At 37.3% G+C, this 12,534-nt stretch overlaps 1 protein-coding gene across 2 annotated transcripts in view; it reads right to left on the reverse strand.

Moving 5' to 3' along the window:
* The window catches only part of LOC108680319 (lachesin), a 70,490-nt gene extending 59,693 nt beyond the window's left edge, over positions 1–10,797 (reverse strand). For both annotated transcript variants that reach the window (XM_047879858.1, XM_047879857.1), the window contains exon 1: positions 10,570–10,797. In XM_047879858.1, the coding sequence (XP_047735814.1) occupies positions 10,570–10,672 (103 nt within the window). In that variant the 5' untranslated portion in view covers positions 10,673–10,797. The remainder of the gene's footprint in view (positions 1–10,569) is intronic.
* Positions 10,798–12,534: the final 1,737 nt, after the last annotated feature.

Consider the following 12,534-nt stretch of genomic DNA (forward strand, 5'->3'; position numbering starts at 1 on the left):
TTGAGAAATTTTGTTTTTGATATAGAAAAATAATGCATAAATAGACTCAGCCTCTTAATTTTTACAGCTCGTGCAAGCAACATTTACACATGAAATTGTGCTGAATTTTTTGTGTTGTGATTTCCAAATTTGAGTGCAACGACAGAAAGTGATGAAACATTTTTTCGAATAATGCGATAATTTCAACTTACTGTAGAATAATTTGACCAAATAGAAAAACGTATTTAAAGCGGGCATGAATATGATGACAACCTGAATATATTACGGATAGAACTGGCTGAAAATAAATACACTGAAAAAGTGAATAAATAAATTTGTACTATGACACTGAATAAATACACTGAAAAATGTCGTCAGAGTACAAATTTAGATGACAAGTTTCATTTCTCTGTATAATTTATTAATCTCTGTATAATATATATACTCTGTGCATAATAATTTGGTTCTAGTCTATGACAAGTTTGGTTGCAAAACATACATCTTGAATTACAGTGGACACGTGATAAGCTGTTATAACGATTTACTACCAAGGCTGACGTCTTGCAGCAAGCTCCGTAATAACATGTATGAATTACCTCTGAGGTACACTAAGTAATGACCTGGCATGGATCAAATTCGCTGTGTATCATAATTCCCTTAGGTACGTCGTGTCCTAAGTGTACGTAGCGGCCGATTTTTTGGCTGCAATTGGTGAATGGAGTTACGAACTCTTGACTATTTGTAATTGTACGGCCTCAGATGCGTGAGAAACTCATAGATGATGCGTTTCATGGACGCCGTCAGACCGGCCATTCATGCATCGTAGCGGTAAATGAGGACTGATGCAGTTGTAATTGAGATATATAATGTGAAAACTTAATTATTATGCAGCGAAGTACATTATTCATTTGAAGTGAAATATTTATTGTTGTAAAAATTGGTTGCTGTGCTGTGTAACTTTTATGATTCTAGATGTCGAGTTCTACACTTGATCTTAAGAATATTGTTTCTCCTCTGCTTAACAGTTTGTTCTCATGATACAATGCACATTTCTACAAACTCCAACTAGAAATTATCATGAAATTACTTAGATTTTATAATACTAAGCACCATTTTCTAAAATAAATATTGGATGAAATAATTTATGATTTCTAATTAATCAAACCTATCTCTCTTTGCGTGTTTTGTTTGATAAATCTCTGCCCGAGAACGAACACCGTGAAAAGTAAACCATTACAATAAAGATACAGACATCATATTTATCGAAAGAAGTTTGATATGCCATATTGACTGAGTATCATCATTCTAATACCTGATTTTCAGGCAGTCATAATAATGTTATTGGACGTCAACATTCAAACATTTGTTTCAATTTTCCCGTTATTTTGGATTAGGCATTTCACAACTAATGCGCGGTCGTATTTTAGGACATATTACATCATCAAAACTAATCATCTTCAGTATTCATGCTCACATCAAGTTTTACTTGCACTACATGACAGATGCAGGCAGTGTGCAGCACGGCGTGATTGTCTTACTCTATTTATGCTCTACGAGGTTCAAATAAGAGTTATAATGCACTGCACAGTATAAGCAGATGTTACATACTTAATGCAATACCAAATGCAAAGCATTAGCTAAATGCTTATTAATGCTTTGCAGAATGAAAGCAGGTGTCAAACACTTAATGCTCCGCTAAATGCGAGCAATCATTTTATAGTAAATGCACTGCTGAATGAAAGCAGGCTTTACATCCTTAATGCACTGCAGAATTAAAGCAGAGTTTACAATGTACGTGAACTGCATTATAAATGAAGCCACAATTGAAGAATTGCGTAGAAGTAGTCTAGCAGTTGTTACTCAATTTCAGCACCGCAGTTTTCAACCAGGTAAAAAAAATTCTGGGCTTCACTATTCATGCAAGCGTTATTATGTTGTCGGCACAGAAGGATCCGAAGAGTCGCAACTTTTGTATGTACTGCCGACTTCAAAAAAAGTGCCAATTTATTGCTACGCTAGTTTCCATTCACCGAGAATAGAATGTAACGATTATTCATTTTTTTCGTTGCTTAGGTTTTAGTCTTTTTCGCGTATACTCAGATTTTCACTGCTGATTGTACTTCTAGTCTAAGTTTTTCTAAGCTAACAATGGAGCCGGTCTCCGAAACGATTTCAATGAAGAAAGGGTGAATTTGCATGGCGGTCTAACCTGTTTTGTGAATACTGCTGTGCGCGCTGCGCATCAGCTTACGTCGAAATAACGTCGCATAACTTTCACATGCAGTTTTCTGAACACCGCGGCAGGCGCTTTCCGAACATACTACTTTTTAAGCCTTCTCACTCTGCACTGCTCCTCCACGCTGAACATTACGACTTAAATGAGTCGGAGAGCGATTTCTCGATTCTCTGTGCCACCTTTTTATAGTTCGGATTCAAGGATTTTAGAATTGCTGCAAATATTTCCCACGGAAACCTTGTCTCAATAACTAGTACAATACTTATCCCCTGATAATTATTAAACGATTAGTTTTTATGTTCTATCGTTGTTTTCTCGTCACTAAAGTTTTTCTCTTTCCTGTGCATATTTGGATTTTCACTTCTGATTGTATTTGAATTCTCTCAACAACTTTTGAATGGAAACGTCGATGAAACGTTTCCATGAAGATTATGTTAACACTAATATTTTAATTTCAAAGGAACGTCCTTGGTATCTATGTTCTAATTGTCTTGCAACGAATGATCTTTATCCTGCGATGTATGTATGGTTGTCAATCTTTGATTGAGAGACAATAATTTTTTCAAGGACCAGCAGAAATAAAATCCCTTCATAACCCAAGATCCGCAAGCAAGCGAATTTTCGAGACGAAACACTACCATTGTAATTTCTTACAATGTTACACTATCTGCATCAGATCTATTCGGATAATTGATCAATGAGGATTTGCACAATCAGCACCACGAAAGAATGTAAGTGCAGACAATGTTCGAATTCGAATCTAGGTTCTAGCCTCGAACCTTTTCATGTGGTTGCTGTACGTTTACTGCCGCATCACTTCTGAACTAAAATTTACATAAACATATACTTTGAAAGCAGCACTGCCAAATTTATGCTAAGTTCTATTCCACATGTAAAACGAATTGAATAAAAAAATCAAATTACAATGAAAAAAGCAGAGAGGCTAAAAATATCACGGAAGAAATCACAAATCGTTTAAAAGTTTTGAAACCGTACTGTACGCAAAGAGGAAGGCCTAAAATTCGTATTCGGCGAAGCTATTGCAGGTTTGAGGATGTGCTAAACTGGCTTGCCGCCTCGTAAACCTGACTTGGAACAATTCACATCCGAAATTAGTCGGCTGAGGCTCTGCAGCACCTTCACAGGCCTATGCATATTCAACGAGGGTATTACCTCGTGAGGGAAGAGGGCAGAAGAGGGGCGAGGGCCACGGTGTTCAAGACTGAGGTGTGAGGAGATCGAGTGATTGGGGGAATGAGGAGGCCTAATAACAGAAGAGCGGGGAGTGTTAGTGGGGAGGTGTGAGGGGATCAAGGACTGAGAGGAGTGAAGTGGTGTAATGGGGGACATGTCGGGAGATGAAGAAGTGAAGTGGTGCAATAACACAAGTGATGGGAGGTCTACTGGGGGAGGTGTTAGGAGATGAAGGAGTGAGAGGAGTGAAGTGGTGTTATGGGGGAGATGTGGGGAGATAAAGGAGTGAAGTGGTGCAATAACACAAGTGAAGGGAGGTTTAGTTGGGGAGGTGTGAGGAGATCAAGAAGTGAAAGGAGTGAGGTGGCTTTATAATGAAAGTGTGTGGAGCTCTAGTCTGGTAAAGGTAAAATCAAATTAGATGATTAAACGGCATGAGATAGTCTAGATGCAGAAGTGCAAGAAGATCAATGGATTTGTAGGCTTTAATTAGGCAATCAGGAATTATGCTTTTGGAAAAGTGGAGTGAGAGGTTTAGCGAGTAATTTTTACGCTTATATGTGTAGCTGATATTGCGCTTATAACACACATTTCAAAAGAACCTCAAACATAATCTGTCACCCCGTTCCCTTAAAACTGAATTTATCTCGTTGAATACTACATTATATAACTGCAGCGCTCCACTTGTAAGCGACCACTCTCGCTGACAAGAAATATTCACTCAATATATACGCACAATCACGTGTAGTTACGATTAATATTATTGCTGTCTAACGGTCTCAACTAATATCGAAACAAATTTTTCCTTTTAAGAGCCTCGTCGGTCTTGGAGGTTAATTCTTTTTACCATTTCCATTCTCCAGCAATGCGCTCGCAGAAGCAACATTTTCTCGACGACAACTAAAACAAAAGCAAACTTTTAGACTGATAACGTGCTTTGGCCTAATAATATATTTTCACGTGATATGATAGTACACAGGGAATTCTAGAAACCGATTGGTTATTTACGCCTATCTTATCTCCCAAATTTTCAATCACAACTTCTCGCAGTTTCAGAAGAGCATTTCGTAATTTCGTCTTGCAGCCTCGACGTGCAGAGCGCGGGGAGGCCGAACTGTCGGTTGTGCGGACGCTATCAGATGCAGGACGACAGAAGCTCTTCCTTCTGAGGCTCTTTTTAACCTGAGTTCGAACACCAGTTGCTCTCAACTGGCACCTGTAGCACAGACACAAATGTTTGTTAAAACGAGCTGCTTGCATTCGATGTGAAGTTCTTTATTTTCCGTTATTTTCACCAAAAGGAGGACTGTGACTGGAAATCGGAAGGTTAGCGAGAATTTCGGGCTTCAAGTTTGGTTGACAAAGAAATGCAGCCGTGTCATGGCTTCTCTTCAGTTTTTACTGCAACGAACTTGTGAGTGGTTCAACCTGGAGTAAAATGAGTAAATATTGAAAAAAGATGGATCTTATTCTAGAAATGAAATAGGACGCATTTATATTGGAATGGAAAAGATTTTCAATTATGCGGACAGATCTTACGATCGTAGTGTGTTAGCTCCTGGAAGCAAACGCTTGTGTTCGATCGAATGACGTCATTTCAAAGGCAATATGTATTGAGAGGATAGGCAGATCATGGATATGGTTTGTTTATTTAGTTTATTATAAGCTTTGCCTGCTTCATAAATCAAATTCAAGAAACGCATTCTGCTGAAAAGTGTAAATCAGTATAAATTACTGAGTAATTTCAGAAAAAAATTATCAGCCGGTATTAAATTAACTATTCATGATTTATTTTCTACCGTTAAATGAAAATTATTGGTACCTTGCCGAGTCCCTGATATTTTTAGCCTGCGCAGACATACGTAGCAAATGGTTAGCAGGGATTTTCTGGTGACATTTATCAGTGCATCGCACGACTCTTCAACTCCTGCAAAGAACTGTTGTCCTTGTTGTGTATTTTTTTCCACTAGCAAATTATCAACTGTGAAAAGTAAGATGGAATGAAAACCAAAAGTGAGTTCTTTAATTAAGCTGACAATTTAAAGTGAATAATCTCTCGAATCCTAAATTTGTTAATATATTTTTGAATGATATGTCATTAGTTTTTTGTGTGTTGAAAGCTTACCTTCCGTGTTTCACTCTGAAAAACGGAAGGTAAAAAAGGTAAGCTTTATCCCGGAAGGTAAACTTTATCCCATTAGCGATGCGCTTACTTTCCCAAAATTGTTTGGGTTACTGGCCCAGTTTTGACGGCAAGTGGGCGTATCAGTGATACGGGCAGAAAGTGTGTCACTATTTGAACAATATGATCGAATTATTTTTCTGCGTCAATCATTCTACCCTGCCCTCTGTGAGCAGCTAACGTAAAAACTTATTTGGTTGTTGTGCATCACAATGTCATGTATTCCATCTTGGAGCTCTTTGAAACGGGGTTAAAATAAGGAATTTAACGCAATTATGATCATATCATAGTATGAAAGTTTACTGAATAATAATAACTATTATTTCATAGAAATTTGTAGAGGATTTCCATGCGACGAGTCTTGGTTGAATAAGTGTTGGAACAACTCATTCTCAGATACGCACGACTATGAATATTTTTTTGATGCCTAAGCTCAGTATAATAAACTACAAGATTAACAAACAACGAAGGCGAATTATTGCATCGCTAAAAATATTACCAGAAAATAAATAATAGTTCAAAAATTATTTACATATGTAATTTTATGTTGAATACTGGCTCGATAGTTAAGAGCCAGGGTTAATCGATCCAGAAGCCACAACACGTGCTCAATGATGTGAATGATAATATACTGTGCTACTCATTTAGCACAATACGTGCTAAATGTAAGTTTGAACGGTCTTCACATCAATTTTCGCACTTAAATTGTAAAATGATTCATTGAATTCGGGCTGACTGTATTGTTTGGGATTTGGGATGACGGTATTGGGAAGAACGAAATATCGAAGTTACAATGATTATCTCTCTCGATAATCACGATAAAAGCGTGTTAGTTAATGATCCCTCAAGCAGCCGAAAGAGAATACTGCATGACAATCATGTAGTGTATATAATATTTCCGCTGCCTCTCTAGTATTGAATGTATGGCATGGTAATCATCAAGTTATTATTTAAAAGAAGCTATCTGCTACATGTAGTTCTTTATTTTTTTTGTTATTTTTAATTATCTGCTACATGTGGTCAATACTTTGGCTGGTATATGATCGGAACGAACCCCGGCAGGCAGCGAGCCGGCAGGTTGGTTATTGTTACGAGGGTGGCGACTGTGCCTGCTGCCGCTCGAGTATGCGCTCAATAACAGGCGAGGCAAGCGCTGTTATTCTCAAGTAATTAATACGGATCCACATCATCCATCAGCGCCCTCAGAGACTCTGTGTGGACGTTGAGGCACCAGCGCTTTATGTTGCGCCGTTCTCACGCGGCCATCGCGCCTGACCGTACGATGCACCAGCGGTGCACTGGGCAGATCTGTGCCAGGGTTTTGTTGTGCGTGGCTCGCCGTGTTTCAGTTTCCTGGGCCATACTTTCAAAACTAGCTAAGTGAACGTAAGTAGTTACGCTCTATTTTTTCTATGATTGGTGGATTTGGCTTGAAAGGCCGTCAACGATAGGCGGATGAACTTACGATCCCTTAACTTGTTTTGAAAGTATAGGCCCTGCTGGTGCACATCATCGCAGCGTCCAGCAAGCAAATTGGAATCGGGAGGCGTGGAAACCTCAGGTCAGGCCTATGCATTGGTCAGCCATGCAGCGCATTGTCATGCATAAAAAAGTATTGTCAGCTCACCTCTCAGAGGGCTGAATAATACTTAACGAATAATATGGATTTTTATTAAAGATTTTAAAGAAATGCTAACTTACTAGGAGCCAAATGACCAAAAAAGGTAAAAACGTGCGAAAATACAAATACAAGTTTAGATATTCGTAATAGTTAGTATTCCATTAATAGTTTTTTTACATGTCCTAAATCATTAGGTTAATTCAGGTCGTCCTCCACTTTCTTGGCCTCCGAGCGGCGCTCTCCAAATATCTTTTCACTTTTTCAATCCTAGCCACAGTTGCTCCTTAAGACAAACGCATGTCCACTGTAATCCAGTTCACACATGTTCTCTAAAACCTCACGTCATTACTCACATATCCCATGTTCAGAGTCACGTCCATTATAACACATCCTTCTCTCCCACTCACATTCAATCATCTGATGCTCTAGAGTCCCTTTCACACCCCAACCAAACGTATAGGGGCATAACCCTCATCCTTTTCCCTCTCTTTCCCTATATTTGTATGTCTATTCACACCCAGCGCCCCCGTTATCACTCCTAACAGTATGTGTTCACGACTGCTACTATCGTACAAACATTTATCCATACGTTCACAAAAATGAAGAGACACACAAGCAAGTTTAATCTATAATTATACTGCATGTACGATATCATCACTTTTATTTTTCGATGTTTGATAGCCACTTGAATGCACTGCACTCAATTGCAAATAGAATATTAATTGCGTGTAAGTAGAATTTTGTATGATATTAGTCTGCTTTAATTAATTTTCATAACCAATAATACATCTCCTTATTCACGGATCTAAGAAATATTATACCGAAATTTTGATAGCAATAAAAATAATATAAAACAATAGATCCAGTTTTTTCACCAAAGAAAGGCAATTCGTAGCACATTTTTTTACACCACTGCTCATTTGCAAGGAGTTATGTAATGGGAATAATGCCCGCAGAGCTGAATAGTGCACACTTCTACACAAGTATTTATACAAGTGTATGGTGAGAGCGACATCACCTACTGTATTTATGGCTCGTCATCGATCATCAAGATAAAATAGGCTGCGATTAATGTTTTGCAGTGCATCGAAGCGCAGCTTTGTCGCCCATAAATACAAAGAAGACAAAAATACATTGATTCACGGAAACGTACATATATAGACGATCGGTTACTGATACGCTGCAGGTGTACGGAAGTACAATTTTAGCACGATGTCAGCAAAATTCTCCAGCAATGCACTTCTAAAATCGTCGAGCAACGCGTTCTTATGACGCAAGTTTGAGAAGTTACGACACTCTGTGGCATTTGGAAAGCAATTTTACTACGTAGGCCCTAACCAAGTTAAGCGGGCAATACGTTCTAAAAGAGGCCAATGTGCCGATATTTCGGGGGCCCAACGCCCCTTTAGGATTTTATGACCTCTTTAGCACCGCCAAACACGACTACTGATCGCCATGCTCGTCTGTCACCGAATCGCCAATTTTTGTACCACTGGTCGATGCGACTTTTCTTCTACTTTTATTGATTTAGAGCCAATTCGACATGAAATAGCATTTCTGATATTTTTCATGTGGTCAAAATTAGTCTCGGTGTAACCTTATTCCTTATATATAACCTGAGCATCTATTAAGGAATGATTAGTCTTATGAATTATTTAAAAAATCTGAGGAAGATATAGGAATCAAGAATGAAGACATAGATTGATACATTTTATAATAATAACGGCACAGCTACGAAGAAATTTTTCTATTAAAGGATGCTTCCCTTGTGAACATACAATTTAGACCCTCTTGGTTGGACCGCAACTGCAAATGAAGGGGGCAACTGCAGGCAACTGCTCTTATATACTCATTCCGTATGCGACACAACCTCTAGATGGTTTGGCTATTTCATACATTTTCTTTATACACTTTTGCTTGCTCTTCGATTAGGTTCTTAAATATTTTATACACATTTTCGAATGTTATTTCACCTACTTAATCAGTTGTTAATTATTTTATTTCCAGAAATCTGTATAAATAATAAACGAGCATCCATTCTGAACCACCTGAACGAACTACAAGTCATTTTCTTTAAATATACACTTGTTTTCGATGATACACCAAGAATCGATTGATGCTAGAATCAAATATATGAAAGGCTCTTACAAGTGCATTATTATTTCAGATTGATTGATTTAATAAATATAAACGACAGCTGCGAAACGTTATTAGCAAACAGTCCTATTGTAGTATTTCGAGCTTCAACGAAAACGGCTCACGGCTCTGTAATTTATTTATCGCCTAAAAGAACAACGATTACGTAAGCCTAACACTAGGAACCCAATAAATGAGTGATTTTATATTATTTACTGACACAAATCTCACGTTTTTATTCAACCAAACATGAACGCGTAATATCCTCGATAACACAAACGCTCACATAACATACTACTGATAATGAGAGTTCCTTAAAGGACAGAGAAAAGATTACGTATTTTCAAATCAGTGAAGAGCGTCATGATGATGAAAAATTCTCGATCGAACGCTATAAATTAAGAATTAATTTTCTTTCTATTTCACAGTTTGGTGTATCCAAGTTATCGACGAATTTCTTGTTTTTGTTCACTTTTTTCGCGATCGATTTTCTAGATGAAACTGTAAGCGATTCTTACAGTGTCAAAAGTGTCCCATGTTCTCTGTGCTTGACACGGCCACTTGCGCTGAGCAATTTACGATGCATCCTCTCTCTGTCTTGAACTCTTCTGATATTTTACTTGCAGTTTGATGATACCGAGTTAATATTTTCTGCTTCTTCACGATGAAGCCCAGCTTCATATCATAAATATTGCATGTTTATATGAAGGGCATAATGTTTTGACTGTAGCCAATGCATGACTTCTCTTCGAATGAAGCGTACAGTTAATTAATCGAATTACTTATTCATTTTCTCTCATTACTTCTTTATTTTTAGCGCATTTTCTCATTTATGGTAAAAAAGGCTCTATTGTGCTCGTCATGCCGTCCGTCCGTGACTTCACGTCACGGACGGACGAGAAAATGCGCTCTCTGTCACTCACTGCAGAGGGCTCAGATCTAATTTTTTCTCTTCCAGATTTACTGAATAATTAAATATGAGATCATTTTTACGGCATGCTTGTTAATAGAATATTTGCGGAAATAATTTAGTAATAATTTTTTTCAAATTGTTTTTCAATGAAACAGAAGAAACATCGTGGATTAATTCTCTATGCTCATTAATGGATATAAAATTAATTATTTGACAGACTTCGGACCTATATAAAGAAACAAACACTAATCTTTAACAATCAATAGAAAATAAATGAGATATAGTATATTAATGAGAACAAAACTTACCATTTGGAGACGCAGAAGTCACTCCTTTTGCATCAGTTCCAAAAGCTGTCGAACTTAGAAGCCAAAGAAGCAAGAAAAGATTCGGAGAGCCTCTGCGCTGCATCTTGCAATTGTTCGTTAGCAATCTTGCTGACTTAAACCAGCGGCGCTGCTAGTGATAAGGTAACTCGTTCTACTTCCACGAGATTTGCGAGTAGAAAAACTCTACATATCTCAAATTTTCAAACCAATCACAGTTTTTCTTTTAGTTTTCGTGATAGCGTGTAGCAAATATAGACAAATATCAGAAGGATCGTGGATATGAATTTCCCAAAAAATGTCATAGATGGAATGTTAGTTCAGTCGGAAGCAAGGAACGGGAGTCAGCGTATCATATCAGTCAAGAAAAAACCACGCTAAGAATATTCGAAGATTTTCAACGATAGTATAATAATTTCTTTTTAACTCTTTGATATACTATATTTCAACATTCAACAGGTCATTCGAGCGGAACATTCCACAAGTTCATATACTGTAGTGCCAAAATGCAGGTCCTGATCAATGTTGTTCCGGCAATACGTTGTTCCGGCAAATAAATTACGACTCCATAAATTCATCTGCAGTGCAAAATTTTATTGAGTTGCATGTTGTATTGGATGACGTTAGGAATCATCGAAATGACGAAATGAATGTTCAACTAATTCCAATCTGAAGCCTAGAAAATCGGTATATATATTTTAGCGGCTTGTGATGCATATTAATGTTTTGTTAATTTTGAGATCAAGAATTACCGATACGTTAAAAAAGCTCAACATGGCTTGCCACTTACACTTGAACTCTCATGATCCTCTCAAGTGATATAGCAGATTGAGAATGATAAAAATTGACAATGATTATAATTTTACTTCATCTAAATTTATCTATCCATTTAAGTATTATGCACCAGAATTCTAAGTAAAACGAATATTTTTCGATTAAAATGTATCTTGCAGTTTGACCGTGTCCCTACGCCGTTCCGAGCTGCGACTGAGGAGACTATGTAAATGACATTTGCTACAACAGCCTTGTTGTCAAATGGAAGCTCGTAAATATAAGATGAAAAACTGTAGCTTCTTAAATAAAAGGGATTTTTTACTCCCTAAGAATTTTCATAAATATCGCAAACAATTGCCATCTTTTTGAGCTTGAGCCAATCAAGAGCGAGTCTTTTCAGAAACTTCGCTGCTATTCATCGAATTGAATATCTATATTTTCTTGGGGGAGCACACGACTTTGCGCATGAAAGACCTCGGAGTTTAACGGAAGAATTCTATAACAACATTCTGCATCGCTGGACAAAAGGGTGCTTGTGTCTCTTTGAACAAATATTTTTCCGAAACACAATGAAGCTTTCAATACATCCATCATGTGATGTGCAGTGAAATATCGGATTTAAATGAAAAGTTCAATTTAAAACATGAGTATAATTGATAGTATTTTAAGCAAGGGTATTCATTTAATAACATATAACAGTGATGTTTGGGGTAGAGTTATTGAAATGAAGGATTTGACGTTTAATTTCGCCTCCGAAGTGAAGAGAGCAAGAGATGCCACGTTGCACAGCTAGCGGGCACAGAATTTTGTGCCAGTTTCTAACGGTCATTTCAAAAACTGCCAATTTTACTTAGTTATACACTCAATATCGAACTACTGGCAAGGAAGGGACTGATATTTGATAAGTAAAACTTCAGATGGCAAAAATTCGAACAGAAAACAAAAAGTCTTATATTTTGACTAGTTATCGGAGTTTAGTGGAAGCTTTTATCATTTTAAAAATACTTTCAATAGTTTAAAGATAACCATTCTGCTACAGCGTTGGTGTATTCTAGATTTTATTGACTATTGTTATTCGGAATGATTGCCAAATTTTTTCACTGCCATTGGTCGAGGCAAAATTATTCTCACAGTAAATTGCAGCTTACTTGGATACTGCATCCTAATTCTCAT

Source organism: Hyalella azteca, unplaced genomic scaffold (assembly GCF_000764305.2).
Source record: "Hyalella azteca isolate HAZT.00-mixed unplaced genomic scaffold, Hazt_2.0.2 contig4003, whole genome shotgun sequence".
Taxonomy (NCBI): domain Eukaryota; kingdom Metazoa; phylum Arthropoda; class Malacostraca; order Amphipoda; family Hyalellidae; genus Hyalella; species Hyalella azteca.